Genomic DNA, 27,826 nt, shown 5'->3' with positions numbered 1-27,826 from the left:
GCAAATGATAAGCTCTCGTGATGGTGCCTCACTGGCCCAGTTCTGTCACGCTGGCCATCAGGCTATCCTTATTATCAAGCCCTGCTTTGTTATGTATGAGAGAAAGAAAAGTCACACGGGTTTGATAGGATGGTGAGGTGATGAGTTCACGTACCAATGAGGCGGTTGTGTTCATCGCTGTCAGGGTTAGTAAGAGACACGAGTTCCCTCAGCAGCAGCGGGTACTTCAAAACCCTCTGTACAGGTTTGATAAGGTACGACTCCAGCGTGGACGAGTGCTGTTTGGTGGGATTCCTCGCCTCCAGGAACTCCTTAAATGCCCGGTCTGTTTTCGCTTTATATAAAGAAATTTAAATGATGAAATACACCAGACGTGATCTTAAAAATGGCATGAGAAATGTGGAATGAGATTGCAATTATTTTACCTCGCTCAAGAACCTTCTGCACCTTAATGTGGTTGGCACAGAAGCCGCTGTAAAGCTTAAAGTGATCTGCGTAGTTTAAGAACGATCCACTCAGAGAGAAGAGAAGTTTCTGTGAGATTGAAAGAGAAAGACTCAAAATGAGTTATAAGACTATTTACAAATACACTTATTTCAATAAAAGCCTCTATTCACTCACGACTACATGAAAAAAGTGAACAGAACTACAAGAAGAGTTGCATGTTGCATATACAGGGTTTTCAATGAGAAAAGTGCTATGGTCATCCAGTGTTTTTGTAATTCTCACCTTGAGGTTCTCTGGGGTCTCCAGCGTATGGTAGTCCGGAGAGAAAGTTGTCCTTTCTTCAAGAGTTTGAAGAAAAACTTTCTGAAAGTCCAGCATCTCTGGCAGACTGCCAAACAGAGACTCCATCTACAGGAAGACCACTGCTATTACACACATGATGTGCAAAAACATCAACTTTATTTACTACATGCAAGGTTCCCATAACTTTTAACTAATACAATGCATAACTTTTTAATATAAAATTTAATTTATTTTTTAAAAATATAATGTAATATTAGTTGACAAGGATATTGCTCAAATTCTTAAAAGACTGGGCTGATGCCTTCTAAAAATATGGCTTTTGCATTAACTCTTTTCCCGCCATTAGCTGTGTTTCCATTATAGATTTGCACAAAACTTTAGCGTTATGTTCTAAATTTCTACAAGAGACTATTGCGAAATGATGGCGTTTCCATTAATCAATGATATCCTCTCGCGTTAAGTCATTCCAAACATCACATCAATGATTATGTGACTTACTTGCATCAGGTGGCCTGAAAATGCATTACAGTTTTGCAAAATACACCTTTTCCGAGTTGCCTAAAAAATCACCTAATGCGAGCGTAAACACTTTTTGGCAATATATGGGAGTTTTTGCAAAATTGGTCGTATTTTCAATGCGCAATGTCAATTTGCGCAATTTGAAGGGTAATGGAAACACAGCTAGTGCAGAGTTATCTTGTAAATTAAGAGAAAACGCTTCTTTGCTAATGACAAGTTTTTACGGGAATCTGTATTTCCGCTATTATCCACTAGGTGGTGCTCTTACCCAACTTATAAAACACAGATGCATCCACTGATCCAAAAACAGTAAAACCCGGTGTATGTTTTGATCATCACTCGGAATCTGATCTTTAACAAAAGTCCTTTACAATAAAGCAATTATTTCAGCTTTTTGCTCAAAATATTGTATTTTTGAAGAAACCTACCCATATTTGAGAGGTGATAAAAGAGAACAAATTAAGGTAGGATGAAACTTTTTTTGTTTAAAAACAGAGGGTCTGTTTTTTCATTTGATATATTGTATGTTTATATATTTAAAGAAGAACATTTTCTGGAAGACGTTCTACTTTTGCTAAAACCATCAAAAATGCTGCCACTGGCTGACAAGTTTAAAAAAAAGCTGGCAGCGAAAGAGTTAAAGTGGAAAAGCTGTATTTTTAAATAAATAAAAATATAAAACTATTTTCATGCATTAAATCTTGGTGAACAAAAGAATACATTTTATTAAAACACCAAAATGTTTTAGAAACTTTAAATTTGTGAGAAGCAACTTTACTTGCTTCACATTACCCTAACCTAATGAGGCAGTTTCCCGGACAGGGATTATTTTAAACCAGGACTAGGCCTTAGTTAAATTAAGACATTTAAGTAATTTTTAAAAGCATAATTTATTAATAAACATTACTGGTGTGCATCTTGAGACAAAACAATCGCATTGATATATTTTAAGATATGTCAGAGCAAGTTGTTTTTGATCAAGACAACACTAACATTTAAGTTAGACTGAGACTAGGCTTAAGTCCTGTCTGGGAAACCGCTCCTATATGATATAACAACAATGATTCTTCTACTACTTTCATTAACTTCTTGAAATAATTTTGAACCCCAAAACTGACCTCATCATGACTGAGGAATGTTTCTCCTTGTAAAGGATTCAGGTAGATATCAAACAGAGATCCGAGGTCCTAAACAACGAGACAAATAACATACTTAGTTTTATCTCAAATGAACACATGCTCATATTGTGTATGCTCATAAAAAGACCACAACTCAATACCTTCACATAGGATTTCTCTGTGTCCACCAGCTCTTGAATAACCATCCGTAACCTCTCTGTGACAGACATGTGACGGGGAGAGGATCTGGCATGGCTGGAGTAAGGGTTCCTCTGGTTCTCCGGCACAAGGCTGGATCCCTCAGGGAACGTCTGGTAGAGGTTACACGTCGTCTCTGGGTTCTACATGAGAAATTGGAAAAGACACCTGTAGTTTTATTCAATTTGTTTATAAATGTGCATTTTACAGAATTTGCATGCTGCTCATTTTTGTATACAATCAAAGCATTTAGTAAACCGAGTCAGGGTAAAGTTTATTGCATGCAGCAGCATAAAGATTTTTCAAAACATCTTTTGTGTTCAAAGAGATGACAGAGATCATAAAAGTTTGACATAACATCAGAATAAATATAAGATCCTCTCTCATGGTGCACAAATCCTCAGTAAGACCATCTCCCAATTCCTATTTGCATTACCCTTTATTCCTTCTCTGTATCACCGACCTCTTCTGAATTGCATTGAAAGCGCTTCGGGTTATGCCAAATGCATCAATGTAAATAAATTGGTTAAATAAATCAACACACTGCTGCTGGATAAAACATCTGAGCCGTGAGGATCAGGAGCCAGCTGTGTCTCAGGTCTATATGCTAAATGTACACTACAGAAATCCAGTATGGTTTATCTTCAGAGCGCACATGGTTCGACCTCAGCACCCTGCATAAAACACACGTGTCAACGGTGAAAACTCGAGTCATTTGTCATTATAATCTGTGCTGTCAGAGTGTAATAAAGTGCTGACAAACTGATAAATCCCTCTGCAGAGCTGCTCTCAACACATGGAAAAATGTATTACAGAAAACATTTGCTCTTTTCTTATTGCATTACTGTCTAGAGTGCTTTGATTTTATATATAATCGTAGTAAAGTGCAGTTGAAAATGTTGTACATTAGAAATAGGTTACACTGTGAGTATGTGCATGTTTTTCAGGGTGAACATGTTTAGCATGTTATAAAACATTATACTGTTAGATCATTTCAAGGTCCACGCTATAATTACAGACCACTGGAACAATCAAATGGGTTAAAATGGTCCTGTATGCATATAATGTCCTCCAGTAAGGCATAACTACAGGTTATATAACTATATAGGCAACACTTTACATATTATTCAAAGAGAGCCAAAATTACATATTATTCAAATGCTGTGAAAAATAAATAATTCAACACCAAATAATTCAACATTTACAAGTTTATGCCCATTTTAACCTTTGAGCCATGATGTATTCACAATTTAGCAATATAGTCTTCTCATTCCTTACTTTCACATACAGTATATGCTGATTTGTAGACATCTGGATGTCATTAAATCAAAAATCTGCTACATCGGTTACAAAGAACATGTCTATAGTAATAATAAAATGTATAACAAAGTGCTACCAAAATATCCAAGCACACCATTACTATATAAAGACTGAGAAATGTTTTCAGTACCAGTGAGACGCATTCACATGCCAAACACGATTTCATGTCATCCAGCAGCTTCGCCAGTGTGTTCTTCATCGTCTGACGGACTGACGACAGAGAGAAGAGGAAAATATATTCCTCATCATCCTCACCTGCACTGTTCTGACCCTGCACCCAACACATGACCTCTGACCTCTCCTCTATACATCTACAACACTACAGTATATTACACATTAACTCCAAGCATTCTGTCAGCTGCAGGTAGATCCTAATCTCTCTGTTGCTTTCTCTTGCGTGCATCTGAATGTAAGCCTGGATTAACAGTCTACATCACCATATGCTGGTCTGTTACAGCAAACTTTCCAACCGTGACAACTTAGAAAACAAGAAAGTGAATCACAGAAACACTTCCAGGATCACATGAACCATCATTTTACTCTAGCTAAAAAAGCTAATTTAATACATATAAATCCAACTAATGGAAACCAAATCTATGGATGGCAAGCGTGCATTAGGAGCTCTGGAATTCAGTGGTGCATGGTTCGCCCTTCACGTGACCTCATAACTAACACGGTAATCCAAATCACACCAGCCGATCTCTCAACACTAGCAGCTCGCACCTCCTAAATCTCTGATAGCATGGCTACACATTCATCACGCTTACCTTTCTGTCTCGCTCTGCCTTATCTCTCGACTCTTTCAAAGCAGGCGCCACAGAGCCCTCAAGACCGTCCCGCTCCTGCACCGTATCTGAAAGAGAGAGAAAGAGAGAGAGATGTTAATGAAAGTGTGGTTGGTTAGTGAAGAGAGATGTATGGAGCAATAAACACAAATAAAGGTTCATTAACTCAGCACGCTCGCTCCAAGCTGACCCGTACGTGCGTTTGACCTTTATTAACTGCCATTGATCCGTTCTCACTTAAGTTACACATCTGCAAACTGGACGGCTTTGACTCTCTTTGGTTTTACAAAGTATGCCGTGGGTCCAGAACCATAACAATATCCACAAAACTACAGATGCTAGAGACCGGAATTGGCAGATTTTACGTATGATGGTGCGCATTCACAATGCGAGTTAAACTTTCTGTCCAATACATAAGTTAGTTTAACCCTGTAAAACCCTCGGTTGTAATATTACAACATCAGTTTAAATCTAATAAAGTATAACTGTACATGTTTTTTTCTCTTTAAAACCACATTTACATAACTAAAAAGTCCTAATGTTTAACCATGCGATGATTTTGAATGGTAGACTTTGTAAATAGGTTTGCTTTCCTGGCCGTGAACTTACAAAACCTGCAAACCTGCCTAGAAGAACATAACTTTTTTGACTGGATTAAATAAACCAACAATCACGTAAGTAAAATGCCTAAAATATTTTTTTCTGTGATTAGTTATGTGTCTAGATCATGTCGATTTTAAGATATAGCTGAATGTTTTTGATTATATTAGATTTTGAGGTTATGTCAATGTTGCAATTTTACAACGTTAGGTCTGTAGGGTAGCAAAATTTACCTGTGCACCTTGCACATTACATGGATTTGCTGTACTTCTAAACTGTTAAAAATTTACTTTTTTAATCATTTTTGTAGCAACAATATAATATTGATGTTAAATGTCTTTGATACTATTTTGAGTTTTAATCTAAGTTTTAAGATTATTAACTCTTTCCCCGCCATTGACGAGATATCTCGTCAATCAAGAGAAAACGCTGCCGTGCCAATGAAGAGTATTTCCGCAATACCGCTATTATCCACTAGGTGGCCCCCTTCCGCGACTTTTTAAACCTGTTGCGGAACCAAGCTGCTGCATGTCCGTGTCTGTTTTAAAGATCGCTCTGAATGGGATCTCTATGAAAAGTCCATCACAAAAATGGAATTATCTCAGCTTTTTGCTCAAAATGTGGTGTTTTTGCAGAAACCTACCCATATTCAAAAGCTGATTACAAAAGAACTACTGAAGGTAGGATGAAACGTTTTTTTTTGTTTGAAAGCAGAGGGTCTGTTCTTTCATTTGATATATTGTATGTTTATATATTTGAAGAAGAACATTTTGTGAAAATCATGAAAAACGCTGGCGCTGGCTGGCAACTTTTTTAAAAAACCCTGGCGGTGAAAGAGTTAAATATGTTTATAGAAAATAAATTATTTATTTAAGAGTTTGAAAGTATTTATGTGGCAATATTTGAAACTATCTGTATCTTATTGTTTATCAAATATTCTTAGCTGGTCCTGTTTTCTTGTCCGTGCTTTGTTTGCCAAAATATCCGTTTGCTGCACGAGGGTCAGGTGATATTGTTCTGGAATGTGGGGTGGGATATAGGTGATATTAGCATTATAAATAGAGGACCATAAGCTTGCCAAGAAAGTATTGTGTGAATTCCGTGGAATGGGTGAATCCTTTGAAATGTATACTGTAATTCCTTAAATAAAAGCCGCTATTCAAATAAAAGCCGGGCCTCTGATAGTGGCCGGGGGCGTGGTCATCGCGGACAAATAAAGGCCGGTCTCAAATAAAAGCCGGTCTCAAATTAAGGGGAAAGATGAGTGCCGGGGGAAAATGAGTGAGAGCTTAGCGCGTCAACTATAAACGCCTCGTCTGTTTGGTGAGACGCACGCGCGATCCGCGTGATTGCGTTGCGGACCAAAGCGCGAGTATAAACAAAGCTTAGCTTACACGCAGTTTGAGCGTATTCGCGCCAGAGCGCGTTTCAAAAGGAGAGACGTCAACTGTGCAAGCACTCATCTTCATCTGCCTTGGTTAAAACCTTTTAATGCGCGCAGCAGGGCTAGTGAATATCTACGGTGCACACGCAACAGATCAACTAAGCAATATCATAGGCATGTGAGAGGGCTACATACGACTAAATAAAAAAACAGACTTAACATTACGATGGGTTCCAGTGTTAAGAGAGTGCTTTACCTCCTGCTTTGCTCAAAACAAATGCATTCTAATGAGGAAAGCACGCCCGTGCTACTGACGGATTTTTTAACAACCTTAAAAAAATATACTGTTAAAAAATGAATGATCTCTATCCACTAAAACGCTATCGCTTTTAATTTAATGGCTAATTAAAAAAAAATATTTATCAAACAGATGAAATTTGAAATAAAGGCCTGTCTCTAATAAAAGCCTGCTTCAAATAAAAGCCTGTTACCTTCACCAGTTAAGGTAAATAAAGGCCCCGGTCTTTATTTGAGGAATTACGGTAAGTGTGATTGAAATTGATTTGCATCGAGATTAATAAGCATGAAAATAATGAGTGTGTCAACACGCTGCAAACATGCCCCAGTCTTGACTTTCTACTGTGGACCACAGGCACTTGTAACCCTAACCAATCAGACCTCCAAATGGCGCCATAACCACAATAAATAAATAAACCACCTTGCCCATCCCTACTTATCACACACGCAGCCGGTTACAAGCCAAACCCAAACTGATATTTGGACATCTAACATAATGTCAGTGAGCCTGACTGAGTCTGAGAGCACTTTATTTTGAGATCTGTTCAAATGAAAGAAGATCTTGTAATTGAAAGTGCAATGATTATTTTCTTTAAGAAATGATTTTTATTAAAGAAAAGTGGATTTTTGTTTGTAGCCTATATGCTGTCAATTATAGTTCTTAGAAAGATAATCGGCAAAAATTGGTATTGGAATGTCACACCTACAGAAAAATAAAAAAAACGGAATCGGTCAAGAAAATAAAATATAAAATAAAATATTATATTATTATTATATTATCATTAAAATTGCAATTGGTGCATCTCTACGCAAAACACCCTAATGCCCAGGCAACCACTTACAATGGTAAAAATGCAAAGGTAAAAATCTAGCTATTTGCCCCACTGTAGGTCTTTGTTAAAAAGATCACAAGAGAACAAAAAAAAACATGAAATGTGAAACATTTATAGCGTTTATAGTTCAAATAATAAGTTATATATAATATAAAGTCACGCTACAGGACACTCTATCCCAGCGATGTTCCTGTTTCAGCAAACATACCCTGTGGTGTAATGTTTATGTCTGGGCATTTTGACAGCGTCATGCTGTGAAACAAATCGTCCGTTATTAGGTTCTCATCATAAAGACAGCAGGCACTTTTCAATGTATTGTTTGCAGTGTTTCAAAAGGCAAGAGACGCCTGGAGCTGTCCAAAGCCCTTTCAGCTGTTTCCACACTGCTGCACATTTACAATTACAATTGTAGAGAGGAGGAGCATAGACCCCAGAACCCTATATGTATCAAATTAGGACTGTATTTATTATTATTTATAATACATACTTTGTTATTATGGGTACGTTACAAAGAGACTAATATAAAAAATTTGCCATACTACATTACATTTAAATTTAACTGAATACATTATATTGTGTTTTTATTATTAGCCTATTAATCTATTTTTTGTTTAATTTTCCAAAACTATTATTTTGCATTCAAACTAAATTAGGAGAATCCCGGAAATACCACCACAGACCCCCAAGGATCCCTTAAAGCCCCATGCCTTAAACACATTGTAAGTCACTTTGAATATAACAGCATACTAAATGCGTAAATGTGAATGCAGATAAAAAAAGGTGTGTGCTGCCCTCTGCAGGTCATATTAGGTTAGCGCAGAAATATTTCATGTCAACACAGATGAGTGCATGATAAAGACAGCTGCTATCCTACCTGTGGTCAGCTGCTCCAGGTGAATGATGACATCATGAGGAGGTGGAGCTTGATCGGGTTCACTAAAGTCACATTCTGGCCATGTGCAGCTCTGGTCGTCTGAGTTATTATCTTCACGTCTGAGGACCAGACGGAGCTCCTGCTGGCCGAAGAAGCTCTGCATGAGACCGAGGTCCAGAGATGCCACGCTGGCACCATTAAGAGTCAAGATCTCATCTCCCGCTCTAAGACCTACGATTGAAATCCACATCATATGAATAAATCTGAAATGCTCAAACTTTATTAAGCCAAAGGAAAAGTTTAATGTTACCTTCAGCGAATGCCAGGCCATTAGGATTCACCTCACTCACATAGACGTGACTCCTTCTGGCGCCATCCACATGACCCGTGACCGCGAAACCTGCAGAGAGACAGACAATAAATCACATCTGGAAAACAACATCATAATAATAAAACATTTATTTTTGAATGAAATACATATGCTCTACTCACCAAAATCCATAGATATGTCAGGACGGGTCATGTTCAAGTGAAAAACACTGAGAGGCAAAACTTCAAGTTCATCATAGACCTGTTGTCAAACCAGAGCAGACACAACACATTTCTCAAACTTTATTTCTCAACATTTATCAACGCCTTGGACCCACCTATTCGACTGTGACATTATTTTTGCAAAATGCAAAATATGAAAACTTCAATCTGATAGCTTTCCAACAATATATTTTGTCAAGATTAGTGTAGGTTTAGACTAAGTAGTTATTATTTTATATATGTAAAACCTGTGGGACGGTGACAATTAAAGGGTTAAAGTTGTGAATTAAAAAAGACCCACAATGAACACTTTTTATTTTTGAACTGAGATCTTAGATGTCTATATCACTTATTTGAACTTTTAAGCATTATTTTTAAAAGGCTGAACGTGGCTCGTTTAACCAGATTATGATGAATCCTTTTTAGGAGCGTGTTTAAAGTCTCACCAGGTTCCTCAGCAGCTCTGTTGGTGCTGGACTGCTTCTCTCCACATCTCCACCCAAATATCTCATCATATGCAAACAGTGCAGAGCAGGATCCAACTGCTTAACCTTCATTCACATGAACACCAACACTTTCAACATGTGTACTGAGTTGTTACAGCAAATCAATACTGCTGTGACAGCCACAAAACACCTTACAGACTGTACAGGTACATACTATACATTATCCATATTTTGCCAGCTTAGAGCAGTTTTGTGAAAGTAAACTACCTTGCATGCGGAGAAGAGAACATCGATGACCACAGAGTCATGTTTGATGGGAACACTGATGACCTGACTGTCGGGCATCAGCAGACAAACTCGACTCTCTGGGGTGCAGTAATCCCACGGATGGCCTTCAGATGGCGCTGCTGAATTCACTTTGGTAAAAACATTTAGCCCTTGCTGAAGAATCCAATGGGTAAAAGAAAGAAATAAAGAGTGAATAAAGTAGAAGTATTATTAGATACATTTATTATAGTTCTATAGTTCACTTTAGATTTAAAATCAGTTCATTAGTTTTAGATGATTTTAGGTGTGTATGCAACTCAAATGAAAGTTGTGTTTATTTACACTTATCATAAAGTCTTGCATGATCTAGATATAGATACATTAATAAATATATATACATGTGACAAAGCATGTTTAAGGGTTTGGAGGTTTGGGGGGTTCACTTTTGTCATTTGTAGTTTTAACACTTCAATTCGGTTCAATACAATTTTTTATTAAAGTGTTACCATTTATTTAAATATTGTTTTTTACAGTGCTGCATTGTTTCGAAGCAGCTTTACTTGAAAAAAAGGAAAACAGGAAAATTATTAAATATAATATTGAATACAAGATATTATTTCAAAATTCATTGTCCTCACTAAAAACTGTAATCTAATACATAATATGTGATACTGGATTACAAAACCAGTCATAAGTCACACTGGTATATTTGCAAAAATTAACAATACATTGTATGGGTCAAAATTATCGATTTTTTGTATGCCAAAAATCATTAAGATATTAAGTGCAGATCATGTACCATGAAGATATATTGTAAATATCCTACCATAAATATATCAAAAATGTATTTATCATTAGTAATATGTGTTGTTAAGGACTTCATTTGGACAACTTTAAGGGCGATTTTATAAACATTTTGATTTTTTTGCACCTTCAGAGTCCAGATTTGCAAATAGTTGTATCTCAGCCAAATATTGTCCTATCCTAACAAACCAATACATTAAAATTACTGGTTTTGTGATCCAGGGTCACATGCTGCGTATAGTTTACTGAGACTATAGGACATTTAGTAAATTAATTGGATGACATGTATCAAACTAAACCAGACATGCCTTTTTAGCTTACATGGAAATGCAATACTTGGATTATTATTGTAAACGTGACATTAACCAAATTTACAGAGGTGTATAATACTTAAGTATTTTAGTTACATTTTCCAAGAATCTATGCTTTATCAGAGTGTTTGTCTTGGGAAAAAATTTACCTTTCTTTACTAACAAATGTTCACTACATTCTAAAGCATAAAATCATACTGTGTATTCATTATATATTGCATATTAAAACTGATTTAATGCCTAATTACATAAAAATTGTGTACTTTTACTTTCTTGAGTAAAAGTACGAAAAAATTACTAGATGTTTAATGTACTTAAATATTAAATATAAACCAAAAACTTTTTACACCTGGTCACTATATGCGTTTTCTCTGACCGGATAGCTATCTGATCAAAAGACCATGTGTAAATGCCCTCCAAACGTTTTCAAGACGATTGCACAAACCACTTTATGGGATGCAATTCAGATGAAACTAGACAAATGTAAATGCATCTGGTAGATGAAGTCACATATGTCAGCGCTTTACTCCTCCCAAACGCAAACAAACAAAGACGACACGCTTATTGATTTATGGAGTGACGACAGTGGGTAAAAAAGCTTTCTGGAACCAATAAAATAGTCCAATGACAAACTCGAATGATATTAAACAAAGACATAAAACGTTGAGCCCAACATGTCAGCACACACTGTAAGTGCTGCCTTTTGTTGCATAAGCATCATTTGCATTTTGCGCAGAAGTAGAAGATCAGATTGAAATTTGTTTATGTGCCCGAATGTAAATAGAAAAGTTTTAACAAATTAGATACTGTAGCTATCAGATTAGAGAAAACACATAAAAATGACCAGGTGTAAAAAGGCCCTTAGACATCTAATCTTATTCTACATGTGTGCAATATGTTTGTCTTGCTCTGTCTAATCTCTTTATTGACAATGAAGTTGAACAGCAATGGAATAATCCTCCCCCATTTCTGCACCCCTCCGGTCTGTTTAAACTGCATAATGTCCACAGATCAGCAGGTTGTTGTGACAGCTGTTTGAGTTGAGTGCAGTGAAAGGGGAACGCACCCCACCTCACCCTTAACCTTCTCACAGGATAAGTGGCAGAGAGATTCATCTTAGTACTGCTGACACCCCAGAACAAACTCAGAGTAAAATTTGAGGTGTGAATACTTTTGGTCAACAAAAACAGCTGTAAATATACAATAACAAAACTAGAGTTTCCTAACCAGATGGAAAACAAGGTGACCATCAACATGGCTGAGACAAAAACTCAGATTAACAGGAACAGGTGTGATTTGAAGTTTATTTACCTCTGAGCTGCTCTGCCTCGATGGATGACCAAATGATGTTGAAGAAGATCCCTCAAATATCTGTATCACACACACACACACACACATAGAAAAAACATTAAACACACATCAGAAGATACACAGAGCGACATGCATGTTTCCTTCTTTATGCTTTAATTAGAAACCATCCGTGTGAGGCGCCGTCTTTGATACTATTCTGATTGCAGATCTCACCAGAAATAACCATGAGGTTTACTAGGAAATAATGAGAGGTCTGGGTGAAATTATAGATCTATAAGAGGAGACAGATGCATCAGCTTTAATCATCAGGTCGAGGTGGGAGGCACATCTTGGTCTCGCTCGAGACACCCATACGTCTTAAGTCCTCAAAATATGTTGACATATTAATGCTGTGTGCATACGAGCACACACTTATCATATGGATGAAGTCTATACAAACTATAAAAAGATAAGACTTTTCTTCTACAATTAATGGAGATCAAGTGAAACCAAAGCACAAAAACTACTAAAAACTGAACTAGCTCACTGTCTGCACACATTCACATATGCAGCTACCCTTCAAGGGAAATCCTTACTTGCAAATAACCAGAGTTGAATAAACTTTGGTTTAGCTGATTCTTTACAGTGTTGATGACCATCTGTCATTATAAAAGAAAGTATTTCATGCATTCTGACTTATGAACACAGTTAAAGAGTTGGATTCCTCATGATAAACATAGGCAATATCAAAAAAGCAGTTGGTATTTCTGTGCCAGGGTTCGTACAAGTTTCGGAAGTGTTTTTTTCGAACATGAACGATTCATATGTAACAATCTTGCTTTATGTATTTTATGGGCAATTTCAGTGCAGGAAGTACAGTGGAAGTCCTTATATGGGCATTTGAACCAGAATAGTTTCAAACCAAGAGTTTATGCGAAATCAATGTCACCAAAGAAGTGTGTTGTTTGTGAGGAAAATTTAAAGGGGTGGTTCAATGATATTTCAAGCATTCTGACTTATTAACACAGTTATAGAGTTGTTTCCTCATGCTAAACGTAGGCAAAGTGTCAAAAAAGTAGTTTGGCATGTTACAGTAGAGTATTCTGTGCCGAATGCACTTCGTTCGTGGTTCGTACATGTTTCTGAAAGGTTTTTTTCGATTACGGGTCCAGCTGACGTTTCAGGGGTTTCTATACGTACCACTTCTTTATATGGGCACTTCCCGCGGAAAACCCCGCCCACCCGTCAATCAGTGGGAGACACTAGAACTTACAAACATCACATCATGCTTTGTTTAATCTCAAAACTCAACAATGGCACGAAAGAAGAAGTGTGTTTTTGGATGTAAGGAGAAGAAAGTCAGCCTTATGGAAACGATGGATATAGTTTATTATCTGGGGTAGCAGCGGAGTTCTGCGTGTGTTTGATGAGCTAGATTTCATTGAAAAGTCCCAACCGGGTCATGAGTTGCATGTGGTAAGACAGACTTCAATCTTATGTTGGAAAAAGGCGCGTGCATATTATATAAATGACGCAAACATGTAGTGAATCATAAGTGTTGTATAGTGTTGTTGTATGACTCGTACTTGCTCCTCCCGCGGTAGTCACTCCTCCTTCATTTTTTCGTATGTTATCAGAAAGATTCTGTAAAGCTAATCTTTCTTTTATAAATCTGATTAAGCTAAAGACTCTTCGGAGATATAAATCTAAAACATAGTAAGTCACAATAATCAAGGCGTGTAGTGACAAAAGCATGTACCAGTGTTTCAGCATCTTGGCTTATGCTCATCTTTCACTGTGTCCTAACCAGGCACCAAGCAATACCATGACACACGATAAAAGGTTCATCTGCCATGTTAAACAAAGTTCGTCCTAACTAAAAAAAAAATTGCCCATTGCAGGAATCAAATCGCATTGTGTCTGGATAAGTCTTGGTGTTTGGTAGCTCCTTTTAAGGCATCTTGAGTAAAACACTCTCTATTTAATGAAGCTCAAACAAAAGTCCACCAAAGTGTTTAAACACGGCTGAAAACGTCAGGTGAATGCTGACTGTTGGCACTTTTTTTCGGCTCAGGGCTTTAGCTGCTATGACACTTCTGTTTATCAGTCAGTGAACGCTGCGGTTGGTTAGTGCGGTATTTGCCCCGACCCTACTCCAATGTAATTGGATGACAAAGAGCAAAGTGACATTGACAAGCTCAATGTTTCACCCAAACATTTTTCAACTTTCGGCACTCTGAAAAGAACGGCTCCAACTTCTAGCATTTTTTAAATCGGGGCACTTCCATTGAAATTAAAAAGATACTCCAGCTGCAGGAATACTGATGTTTGTTGCACATAGCCTCTATTGTGCAGTTTTTTTGCAACTGAGCTACAATATACAAATAAACAATAGCAATACTACTAACAAGGCATTTATCTGCATTCGAACCCTATGGAAACAATCACAGTGCTCTCCTGTAACACCGTCCCTGCTACATATGTGCAGAGGAAGCCTCCAGCTTTCACATGGCCAGCTGTCTCTCCTCTCAGACAAGCAGCTTGCAACAATCAACCACATGCAGTTTATGGTAATTCCCGTCTTTGGTAGCGTGCGCTATTACAGGCTGTTTTGACCAGATTAGGTCCATTTAAGGACGGATCATTATGGAGGCTCTGATCTCATGTGAGATGGGCAACACAATCGTGCATGTGAGTTTCGAGCTCATGCACAGAGAAGGAATGCTGATCTAGGCTAAATTACAAGAACTGATTCAGAAACAGCAAATTTCCAAAACAGTCCCCAATCCCTCCGGAGGCCGAAAGAAACAGAGCCACTGTTTGTTTTCCTGCCATTTGACCTCGAGAGAAAGCTTTAATGAGCGAGTCTGTGGATGTTTGTTTAAACCGAGAGGACTGTGAAAGTGTTTCCCACCCTGACACCTGCGGACAGCATTAACATGTTGTTGTGCGAGTAAATGAGTAAAACAGGATTGTGTTGTAAATAAGTGATCAGTTTTCCACCTGCCTGAAGCGCCCAGCGAACCACAGACTCCAAACAAACTTCACCTTTCTTAAATACATATGGATGAATAGCCTTTATTGTTAAATTTAAGGTAAAGTGACCCTTTTAAAATATTACTGACTTCTTAAATTATAGTTTTAAAATAACAATTCTTTTGATAAAACAGTATTGATTGCATTTGTAAAATTATCTGAATAAGGACCTGTTTGGTGGTATTCAGGTTTAAAATGCAAAGCGATAAAATACTTCATTTTATGTAACATTTACATTTATGCATTTAGCAAATGCTTTTATTTAAAGCGCCTTAAAGTGCACTCAAAGTATTTACTTTGGATGGTATTTTGGTTTCCTGGAATAGAAATCATGACCGTTTTGCGCTGGTAAGGCAGCCCATACGGCAAAAAATATATGCTAAATACATTTTGTACAAAGTAAAGCTTAATTAAATATATTTTTGAATTGGAAACTATTTACATATAAAATATTAACATTGAAAAAAATAATTTTTTAAACCTGTTATGTTTACAGGTTTGAACCATACAAAGATTTTCTTCCAATGCGACGTGAACGCAAATAAATATACATATATATATACATATATATATATATATATATATATATATATTAGGGATGCAGCGATAGGATTTTTTTGGGCTGATATAGATTTAAACAGACAACTTCTGGCCAATACCGATACCGATATTAAACACTTGTGTACAATACTATACAGTTGGTCTATTAGCTAGTTTATTTCTGCATCAAATTATTTTTACTGAAAATGGATTGGATCTAATTAACATTCAACTGACCATATAAATATTGCTACTTCAAATAAAGTTGGACTTCTTTTCCCCCACTAAAGTGCAGTTTGTTTCTTTTATTGTCCAAGACATTTGAGCCAGCTCAACAAAGGTATTCTGTCTGTGCTTAAGTATAGAGCACACCAGAACATTAAATCATTTTAATTGAACAACAAACATGCAACATTGCCTCATTGCCTTTATGCGGTTAATTAATAAACAATCGGTATCGGCCTTTCTCGTGCTATTGCCGATATGCCGATGGTATCAAATTCATCACAAATCGGCCGATAAATATCGGTGGCCGATAAATATCGGTGGCCGATACATCGGCCGATACATCGGCGCATCACTAATATATATATATATATTTATTTATTTATATATTTATATATTTATATATATATATATATATATATATATATATATATATATATATATATAAACATTTCAAAAAATGTCCAAAAACATACATTGGCAAAAAATACAATTTTGGAAACATATTTCAAAATATATTTCAGTACATATATTTTTTGTAATATATTTAAAATTATATTTGATAATATAATTTTTGTCATATGTGAATGCTTTACCATTTGAAGAGATGGCATGGAAACATGGCATTTACATTTTCAAAAGTTTTTCAGAGCTAAACAGCATTATAAATGTGGATTAAGTCTTCAGTCTTACCTGGGACAGAGACTGTCTCTTTTCACCGTTTCGCATGGTCAGACTGTCCAATCCCTTCTGTGAGGAAAAGAGGAGCCCGCGTTTGTTTCTCACGTTTCGAGGCTGAGAGCGAGATCGTCTCTTCAGGGTCGCCTCGTCACGAGTACATATCTGCACAAGCACACATTAATATTTTTAAACATCTCTTGCCTAATTTACTTTTGTGAAATGTCTAAAAGGTAGGTCTTTATTGATCTCTATTGAGAAACCCAAAAGCATGTGACTGTTCCTCACCAGCGCATGGAAAGACGAGACTGAGAAGATTCCCAGACGGCCCAGCACCGTTTTAGATGGCCGCCCGGCGGTGGCCAGCAGACCTTTTGGGTTGGGCAGCTCAGTGCCCTGTAGACTAGCCAGATAACAGCGCATACGGAAGAGCTCCAGGTTGAACTTTTCCAAGTTCTGCTCCCACTGAAAAATCTGTGTGCAAGGGATGAAACATCACTGTGAATTGAATACAAAAGGAAGTATAGGAAACAAAGATTATATTGTGATGGATCATCACCATCAATCATTTAATTGCCCAATTTACTAAATCTGTTCAGCTTTGCCCTTTAATCCTTAAAATTGAATCCGTACCTGGCTCTCAATAGCCTTCCTGTTCTTCTGGTCGCTGATGACGGACAGCTGCAGCTCAGCCATCTTCTTCATCTTACCGTCCATGTCGATCTTCTGCAGTAGAGATCTGCTCTGGCTCTCCAGCAGACGCAGAGTGTCTTCCTTCCCCTGACGCTTGGCTAAATGTGAGGCGCTGGCCGAGTGGATGGCAGTCACCCAGTTTTCCAGATCTGTCTGGTTTGCAGCCTGTGGACGGTAGGTTGGTCATTCTGCAGGTGCTTTGCTTATTCACATATAGTGCCTGAACAAGACTGAGATGTTCTAGACTGGCCAAGTTAGTTAGTCTGATCTTGTTTTGATGGTTTTAGACAGATTTATTTAGCAGGAAATGGGTATGAAGTGGAGGCCAGTAGTGGGAAACAATGCAAGCTGAAGTATGGGACAAAGTGTCCTAAATGCTAAGTAAATAACCAACAGTTTCTTTCAAATGTGCGTATAAATACAAAAAACATACGCAATTATAAGTGAATAAGACTCATTATTCCAACATCACATAAAAACAGATACACAAACTGTCCGATGTGATGTGAGGACAAGCTTTTTTTAAACGTCTGTAGCAGTCTTACCACAAACAATAATTTTGAGTCAATATAAAGCATAGCTGTGGTTTCTGAATGCCACACTGACCGCATGAAGAGCATGCGCTTGAAATATTCAACTGTGGAGTGAACAACCCATCCCATGATCTTACTAAGGGTCACAAAACTAAACTGAATACAGCATGCTACACAAGGGATACTACCGTACGTCTGCAGTACTATGTTATATAAAAAGGGTCACAAACCTGAAAGAGATAAACATCTCCACAGGCATTACTGAGACAGAAGACGTTCTCTCTTTTGGGATGCTCAGGTACTGCCTGCACTATACTGTCTTCAGCCAAAACTGCATAACGTGGTGTACATTCCTGTTCTGGCGAGGTCTTTACATTGGACTCGCCTAACAAAAGCGTACAGCCTACAGGAGACAGGAAAACAATTAGAGCTTGAAAAATAGGAGACTTTATCCATTACAACACAGCTTTTGAAATATCAAATACAGATAACAAAAAGTCTAAATAAATTAGAAACAAATGCAAAGTGATGATTTCTTGGTCCTAGGTGTTATGACATAGTTGATAAAGATGCATTTTTGGATGTTCATCTGAATATGCCTTTACTGCCAGCTTGATTGAATCTCACCTTTTAGCGTGACCCAATACTGTCTCCACTTGCGTCTCGCTACCAGCTCCAGTTTGCGGTCTTTGTGAAGGGTAATGAGAGGCTTGAAACCCAACCAACCAGCCCTCCTCACGACCCCCTGCTCCTTCTGAAAGAGGAAGTCCATTTGCTCCAAAGAGCCCATTGAGCCACTGCTGCTCTCCCCCTGTTCCCCATCACCCTCCCAGACCTGAAGTCCCTCAGCCGTTCCACTGCTGCTGCATGAAGTCTTCAGCCCCTGCATGAAGTTCTCATAGATGTCCTGCCTCTGAAGCGCACCCTGGTTCTGCTGTCCAAATGGTCCTGTTAAGGACCCGGAGCTGTCTAGGTGTTTCTGGGAGGACATGGGGTTCCAAAATGGCCTGGATTCATCTTGCCTACCCTCGGCTTCACAATTGAAATCATCTGAGAAGTCGTTGATTGGTTCCTGAAATAGATGATAACATGGTTGAGACAATGTTGTAGGCTTTCACACCTGTCCTCTAATGTCATTACTTATGTTAACATCTTTGCAAGAATCAAACTCAGTCCAAAAGTAGACCAATTAAAAAAATCTCTAATTAATAAAATTGATATATTATGCCAGGGATGGGCAACTTCAGTCCTGGAGGGCCGGTGTCCTACAGAGTTTAGCTCCAACCATAATTAAACACACCTGAAGCAGCCAGTTAAGGTCTTACTAGGCATACTAGAAACTTTTAAGCAGGTGTGCTGAGGCAAGTTGGAGCTAAACTTTGCAGGACACCGGCCCTCCAGGACCGAAGCTGCCCATCCCTGCATTATGCCGTCTATGCTAACATCTGCATGATAATGACAGATAAGAGTTAAACAGGAAGGTCTGCAGAAGTAACAGCTTATGCTGCCAACAAAACCACAATAATTTTCTCACCTGCAGTCTTCGCTTTTTCCTGCTCAGACTTCCCGTCCAATCGCTGAGGCGGCGGATACGACTTTTGAGTGAGTCCTTCCTTGTGTTCCCGTCAGGAACCGATCTTCTACAGGGCAGCGTGAGGGAGGTGTAATGCTGGGCTTCCTTAATGTCCTCCAGGGAACTCACACCCAGGGTTGAGGTCAGAGAATCTTGGAGATGAGGGCGGTTCTTGAGACAATCCGTGGTTGGAATGCCGTCAGTGGGGAATGGCGCTGTCACGTTGGGATTTGTGTAGAGGTCAGAAAACCCATTGTGTTCTAAATGAAGAAGGACCGAATCTCCAATGCCACTGTCATCTTCAGCGCGGTAGGTGTATCCGTTACTATTGCAATCGCTGCTTGCGTACCCACTCCCATGCACTGTGGTTTGGCACGTGAGGCCACCCATAGGGTTCTCAGGTTGTTCAAAGTCCACTGTACGTGTGGACGAGAGTGTGGTGTATCCGCTACTGTTGTCGGAAGGCTGGCTGCCGGTGAAGACGTTGTCGCAAAGCTCTGTCCCATTTCCCCAAGGTGAGTCATACCATGATTCCTCAGAGCTAAGAGAGCTACCATTACTCGTCCTCTGGGTAGCATCGACAGGTCCAGTGAGATGACCACTCATTGGCAGCTCAACATTCAGCTCCCTTCGTGCTTTACTAAACTCCACTCGGAGACTTCCATCATCTCTCAAAAGTACTTTAGGACTGCTCTTAATGTCAGGCACATCAGAGATGGGTCTCTTTACAGGATCCTGAATGCTGCAACCGGTCTGCTGTGAATATCCTACAAAGAAACCATTTCCCTGGAACAAAAGGTTGCTATAGTCCTGGTGGCTCTCTGTGTACATTCTGTCGCCAGCTCCTCCTTTAATGCAGTCGTAATGATGGGAGATGTAAGGCTGACTGTTCTTGTGCGATGAAATACCATTTCTGCCTTTGCATTCAGGGGTGCTCTTACTGTTCCTCCACCAAGTGTGTGGGGAGAGGGTGTCCTCCTTATGAGTGTGCAGCTTCATTGAGCCGGACTTACCCTTACCTGGGATAAAACTGCTGGAATGACTATCAGTGTTACCCATTCTGATGGAAAAAAACAATGAAACAAAGAGACAGATGAGTATCTATTCATCTTATAGTACAAATAAAGTGCATATTCAAAAGCATACATGTGGTATTCATATGACCTGTCTGTCTGTCCGTCCATCTAATTTTATTTAACTACCACCATCCATCCTTCAGTCTATCTATCCATTTATCTATCTAATTTCATTTAACTACCACTATCTATCCATCCAACTATCCATCCAACTATCTATCCATCCATCCATTCATCCACCCACCCACCCATCCATCCATCCATCCATCCATCTATCTATCTATTTCATTTAACTTACCATCCATCCATCCATCCACCCACCCACTCATCCATCTAATATCACAGTACTACCACCATCTTTCCATCCTTCCTTACTTCTTATTTGTCTGTCTTTCTTTCTGTCCGTTCATCTAATCTCGTTTCCATACCACCATCCATCAATTTTTCAGTCCATCTATCCAATCCATCCTTCAGTTTATCTGTCTGTCTGTCTGTCTGTCTGTCTATCTATCTATCTCATTTAACTACCATCCATCCATCCACAATCTCACCCACCCATTCATCTATCTAAACTAATTTAACTACTATCCATCCATCCCTCAGGCTATCTATCTGTCTATCTGTCTATCTATCTATCTATCTATCTATCTATCTATCTATCTATCTATCTATCTATCTATCTATCTATCTATCTATCTATCTATCTATCTATCTATCTATCTATCTATCTAATTTAACTACCATCCATCCATCCAACCAACTACCAATCCAATATCATAGTACTACCACCATCCTTCCTTCCTGTCTGTCTGTCTGTCTGTCTGTCTGTCTGTCTATCTATCTATCTATCTATCTATCTATCTATCTATCTATCTATCTATCTATCTATCTATCTATCTATCTATCTATCCAACTATCCAACTATCTAATTTAACTACCATCCATCCATCCAACTATCAATCCAATATCATAGTACTACCACCGTCCTTCCTTCCTGTCTGTCTGTCTATCTGTCTGTCTGTCTTTCTTTCTTTCTTTCTGTCCGTCCCTTCGTCAGTCTGCCCACCCATCCATCCATCCATCCATCCATCCATCCATCCATCCATCTAATATCATAGTACTACCACCATCTTTCCATCCTTCCTTCCTTCTTATCTGTTTGTCTTTCTTTCTTTCTGTCCGTCCATCTAATCTTATTTCCATACCACCACCCATCCATCAACCAACCCATCCATCTATCTAATGTCATTTAACTACCATACATCCAACTATCTTTCTATCTATCCATTTAATCTCATAATACTACAAATGCTACTTCTAGTGCTATTACAAAAAGCATGGTATTACTACAACATATATCCATTTATCTATCCATTTATCAAATAATTTCATATCATTACCATGATACATATTTAGAAAACATCTGTCAACACACACACAGATTTAAACAAAAAGTATTATGTAGTGACCTGTTATAAAGGCAGTTCTCACAGCAGACAGAGATATTTCCTCATATTCCTTTCAGATGCGTTTACTCGCAGTCCTCTTTTCCTGCTGCTCTCTACGATCAACTTCTCTCTGTGCTCCAGCCCGGTGCAGCATCTGACCCTTAGTGAGACCCTCCTCCTTTCAGTGTCTCTCTAACACAGCTGTTGCTCTTGCTCTCCATCGCTCATCTGTGAAGAAACAGAGGAAGGGTGGAGCGTATGTCAGAAACACAGCCAGCTCTTGTGTGGAGCGCAGTCTGGATTAGGAAGCCCCATTCCCACCCCCAAACTTAAACAACCCCTCACGCTTCTGTCCCACTGCCACATTCCATGACGTAGCCCTGCAAAGCTTTACAAGGGCAGACTTCATACAACCCCACTGTTTATTTTCAGGCTAGGAAATTCCTCACAATTTTCTTTTTATTTTTATGGCTTGAGTCGTAATGATTTAGTAGCTCAATCCCTCCAAGGAACATGTTTGGATCGTACATAAAATTTTATGAATATGCTTGTGGTAACATTGTTTTGTCTTGAAGCCCTAAGCGGTTTTGGGAAAAAATCCAAATAGTAATGAGCAGTATATATATGTTCAGTGTTGGGATAAGGTGATCCTGGCTGCTTGGGAATTCTCATATCCTGGTTATTGAGGGTTAGGAATGAGAAGGGATTCAAACCATATACAACCATTCAGCTAAAGAGAATATTGGGGTTTGGTTGGGAGGGTTAAAGTTTAAAACTATAGTTAAACATATTTATTTTCAATTGGTATTTTTCCTTAAAATTATTTGGTGAACTTTTAATAGGACTATTTGTTTTTTTAGTTATTTGAATATATACATTTCTCTTAGCTATCTAGATATATTGTGATCTAGTAGCAATGAATTTGTATAAGTTTAAGTCTTTTCAAATATGTTAGGTTAAAATTTTTGTTAACAAAAACTTTTTATTTAGGTTTCACATTGTATGGAGGGGACTAAAATCGCAAATTTGACTTTTAACCCTGGAGTAAGCGTCAATGAAGCAAGCAACAGCGTGTTTGAGATGCAGCAGGGAGACGGGTGTCTGTTTCATTATGATAAGTACCAGCAGGCGGTGTGACGTTATGCTTCAGTTCACGTCACACTGTGGCTTTGTAAGAGAGGCAGCCAATGAGTTCTGTCGGTTTTCAGACGCTGGGCAGCAGAGGGCATTGTGGGATGTGCGTGCCGTCCCATTGAGAAAAGATGATCTGAATGGAAGTCGCTCACATTGTGCATCTCTCTTTGTGTCACATTGACCATCTGCTGCCCCAAAGAGTGAGATCAGTCACCCTTGACCCGTGCAATTTATTCAGCTCAAACTAAACATAAGTGCGCTGCGCCAAACTTTACAAGAATCCAACAAGATTGGCCATGTGATGCGTCAAAGACACTTGTTGAAGGATGCATGGCTGCATGTGTATTGTTATGTATAGGTATTTGCATCTGCTCTTGACACTGAGCGTCAAAGACTTTTAATCTGTAGCACTACACTACAGGAGACATCAACATTGCTACTTATTCTAAGAAAAAAACAAAAGTTTCAATTCTGTCATCAACAAACTCGTCTGACTTTCTTGGGATAACAAACATTTGAATATTTGGTTAGGTGCTTATGGCAGTGCTTTACAACTCACTTTAACACTTGGGGGTCATTTACACAACAACATTTTAAACTGGAAAGTTTGGCTGTTTGTTTACACATCGACAGCATTTTGGGGCCCTGAAAACACATACTTTAGAAGACAGGTTTCAAAGTGCAAGTTTTTGATAACGACACCTTGTCATCTCTGTGTAAACAAAACAACAAAGTGTTTTGAATGTATTACCGCTTCTCCAACAGTTTACAAAATTTTGACACTTTATAATCCAAGGTCCCTTGTAATAATTAACCTACCTCTCTGAACAAAATGCGCTCTTAATAATTTTTATTATCGCTCTGTTCATATGTGCGCAGGCTTGTAGTGTTTCTTTACCAGATAACATTGCCATCTACTGGCCTGGCATGCATATAACAGCGGATTTAGCGGATTTAACACAATCGCTGCGTCCGAAAACTCAAGGCAGTGACTCGTTGCCTCGCTGCCTCATGAGGAAATGACTTCGGAGGCATGAAGGCAGCTCAGACAAAGACTTTCGAACACACTTCAAAGGCAGCGTGTTTGAAATATAAACAGAGATCGCATTTGTGATAACTACTAATTTCTCGCTAGAAATGCAATTTAAAGGTGTTAAAAGTGAAAATCTACCTTTATTTACACTAAATTGGTTGTCCAGTCGCGTCCTTGGCCGCCATTTTATTTTTTCGAACTCGACCGGGCTCGACCAATCACATTCTTAATGTACGTCCACGCATAGGTATCTCAGGAGACAGGAAGTAAACCAAACATTGAATTCGAACATGCCTTGATGCCTTCCTGCCTTGGAAAGCTGCCTCAGAAGGCAGCAATTTGGAGTTTTCGGACACAGCCAATGTGACCATGACATGAAAACAAATGATTCTTAAAATCGATTCGTTTTAATGAACGCTTAAAACAATTCAGTCACCAAGCGAATCAATCAGAGAGAGTTCAGTGAATCAATTGGAGCATAACTTAGGACATGAAAGACCTTTTTTCCGCATTTATTAAGACTTAGTAACGCAAATTATTTACGAATTGTTGACAAGTTATATAAATATAAATGCAATGACTGAAGCCATGATATCACCAAAGTTATATTTCATTTGATTTTAAACTTTGCTGTTTTTTAACTGTAAATGAACACTGCTAATATGTTGTTTTTAATTAATTTAATGTTTTATAAAATAAAAAAGTTAATTTGTCATTTTCTTTTAATCATTTAATTATTAAACACAAAAAATATGTTGCGTGTAAAGTGTATTGTTGCGCCATATGTACACAGGGTTCCCACACCTTAGTTAACTTCAAATTCAAGGACCTTTCAATGACTTTCCATGTCCAATACCCTGGACTAAATGTGGGGAAACATTTCAAGTGAGAACAAGGTTACATCGTGTTACCTTTTTTAAGATAAATTGTTACAGTTCCCTTTCGAGGAACTCGTGCTGCATCACTGCGGTGACACTTTGGGGATGCCTCCGCCGGTAAGTGCGTCTGAATGTGTATATCAAATTCAACCAATGGTGAGGCTTAACGACAAAGACCGGGTGACGCAGGAGCCAGGAAGTATATCGCTATCTAAAATATTACCAAAGACGGCATTACAGGGACGCAGGAAGTATGGCAAGGGAGACGCAGCGTCTCGTTCCCTTCTCAGGGAACAACAGTTACATATGTAACCCGGGATGTTTTCATGTCTCAAATACAACTATGCAAAAAAGCATTTTGGTATGAATCACATTCGCATACAGAGGACATAAGCATTTAAAGCGAACAGTTTAGCACGTGTGCTTAAAAAGTCTAGAAATGATATGATATCATCCTACACTACACAGGGAATATGGCTTTTTTCCCCAGAAAACTTATACATAAAATAGATTCAAGCACCTTCAATGACCTGTATGTATGTATATTTTCAAAAATTTCCTGTGTACAGTATGTGTGGATCAGAATAGTACCACCTCCACCTCATTTTGGACCAGGAAAAACTCTGATCGTTGTTGTGTAAACATAGCCTTAGTTGTTGTTAAAGCGTTAATTATTATTATACACATACTAAGATCAGTATTGGTAAAAAAACTCCAATATTTCCTCCAATGATATACATTTCACAGCAAAATTGTGACAGCCATCATGAAATCTCATGATATTACTACGTTTAAGCTCAAAGTAAAGCAGTTTTATTAATTTTTTTGACTAAATTATGAAGACTTGCATTGCACATGCTTGCAAACTGAAACAGACCTAAAAAGGCAATGAATGCTGTCTCACCACTCAAACCAAATGAGAGGGTTTAGCAGGCTGGTAAAATACATACACATTTACACATGCATAATACATCCACCAAAAAGTGACTGTGTCTGCCCAGCTCTAAGAATGAAAGCATTATGAAAGTATGTATTTTTACAAAGGACGGAGTTCAGTGGTTTTGGGTGGAGCGGTTTTGGGTGGTGTATGCAGCTGGTCGCCTGAAAGCCCAGCATGACTGAGGCTCTTGTTTGACCCAGCATGCCTTAACTACCAGCACAGCTACTTAAAGACAAATTACCACACCAATGACAACACACAGCACACACACACACACACAGAGAGAGACAGAGATGCTGATTAAAGAGACTGAATGATCGTCTACTGAAGTAACTGGTTCGGATCAAAGGATCAGATACGCATGGAGTTGCTCGTGAACACAAACACACTTTGTGTCATTCCCAGATTTTTTTGTGAAAATGGGGTAATAGCTCATGCAACACGAGGCAATAAAGGAAATGGCCTTTCCATTTGTTTGGCTGCTGTTGTGTCAACATATCAACAATAATTGTTAACATGACAGGCCAAGGTCAATGCGTTGTAGAAAGAGCGGCACAATAATGCACTGTCAATGATAACTAAATATACAACAGTTCACCAAAGCTACCCATTTCCAGGAACCTGTTTTGTTTGCATTAGGTTGATTTCAAATAAAGTTTATGAGAATATTACCAAAAAGTGCTAACGCAGATTTTCCTACCGTTTCCTTATCTTGTCTAGCGTTGATTTTAAAGGTGCATGAAGCTGGGGTGAGAAATTTTCCCAATACCATTTCACCACACCAATGGGGGCGAAAATTTTTGAAGGTGATTTACTGACAAGGGCACATTAAAAAGTGTTGTGCGGGTGCAAAACTCTCATTTCCAATAATGACCAATGCAATCTACAGCACAAGAGCAGCGCAAATTAACGTAGGGTTTAAGACATGCTTTTTACACGTTAAATAATTGCGCAAATACCAGTAAATTGGCGAGTACAAATCTTAGTAAATAGAGTTGTGTGACTCATTTGTATAGTGTACTCTCCTACCACTATTTTAGCACCTGAAGGGAAACACCTTACAATCACAGAAACAAATTTTTCTTTAGTAAATCCTGACAGTAGTTTTTAACAGCAAAAGAGGCTGTTAGTAAATCTAACTATATAAATCTAAATATATAAAATCCCACTATAGTACGGGTTAGTTGCAGTAAGGAGGAGTTTGAAATGTAATATTTAGGTTGCCACAATGTTTTCTCTTAGTTCATTTTGCCGGTGACAACATTCACCGACCATGGTGATTCAGCCACAACCTAAATTATACTATTTGTCTTAAAATTTGTCCTGGGTGGCCACCTAAACATTTCCACTTTCACATTTTCTCACTATTTGTGGTCTGTTTTCCTAAAAGGAAAAGTCTGTCAATTATGAATGCATACATCTGCTGGAACTGCAGGACTGTAATGCCAATATATACATTCAAGGGGACATTCCATGAAAATCAGACTTTTTCCATGTTTAAGTGCTATAATCGGGTCCCCAGTGCTTCTACCAACTCGGAAAACATAAAAATAGCAACCCTGTAACTTTGTTTTGGTAAGGCTCTCTCTGCAAGCATGTGAATATATACGTCATTCGGATTTTGCTCCCCCCATGACATATTAAGGGGATCTTATTATAATGATACCACCCCTTCATCTGCGCTATCCAACCATGACGCGGCCTCACAAGTG

General features: G+C 38.4%; 1 protein-coding gene across 2 annotated transcripts in view; it reads right to left on the bottom strand.

Moving 5' to 3' along the window:
- tiam2b (TIAM Rac1 associated GEF 2b) overlaps positions 1-27,826 on the bottom strand; it is a 60,333-nt gene that overhangs the window by 13,061 nt on the left and 19,446 nt on the right. Inside the window, exons 2-20 of one of the 2 annotated variants that reach the window (XM_073855661.1) lie at positions 22,151-22,357; positions 19,567-20,670; positions 18,660-19,104; positions 18,263-18,435; positions 17,440-17,664; positions 17,095-17,280; positions 16,822-16,971; positions 12,349-12,408; positions 9,923-10,096; positions 9,656-9,760; positions 9,171-9,249; positions 8,989-9,078; positions 8,679-8,909; positions 4,673-4,758; positions 2,549-2,728; positions 2,388-2,456; positions 730-855; positions 426-534; positions 155-334 (exon numbers count right to left, since the gene is read on the bottom strand). In XM_073855661.1, the coding sequence (XP_073711762.1) occupies positions 155-334; positions 426-534; positions 730-855; positions 2,388-2,456; positions 2,549-2,728; positions 4,673-4,758; positions 8,679-8,909; positions 8,989-9,078; positions 9,171-9,249; positions 9,656-9,760; positions 9,923-10,096; positions 12,349-12,408; positions 16,822-16,971; positions 17,095-17,280; positions 17,440-17,664; positions 18,263-18,435; positions 18,660-19,104; positions 19,567-20,664 (3,766 nt within the window). In that variant the 5' untranslated portion in view covers positions 20,665-20,670; positions 22,151-22,357. The remainder of the gene's footprint in view (positions 1-154; positions 335-425; positions 535-729; positions 856-2,387; positions 2,457-2,548; positions 2,729-4,672; positions 4,759-8,678; positions 8,910-8,988; positions 9,079-9,170; positions 9,250-9,655; positions 9,761-9,922; positions 10,097-12,348; positions 12,409-16,821; positions 16,972-17,094; positions 17,281-17,439; positions 17,665-18,262; positions 18,436-18,659; positions 19,105-19,566; positions 20,671-22,150; positions 22,358-27,826) is intronic. The other variant, XM_073855663.1, reaches the window with a different exon arrangement.

Source organism: Misgurnus anguillicaudatus, chromosome 18, assembly GCF_027580225.2.
Source record: "Misgurnus anguillicaudatus chromosome 18, ASM2758022v2, whole genome shotgun sequence".
NCBI classification, from domain to species: Eukaryota; Metazoa; Chordata; class Actinopteri; order Cypriniformes; family Cobitidae; genus Misgurnus; species Misgurnus anguillicaudatus.
This window is presented reverse-complemented; position numbering and strand designations above follow the sequence as displayed.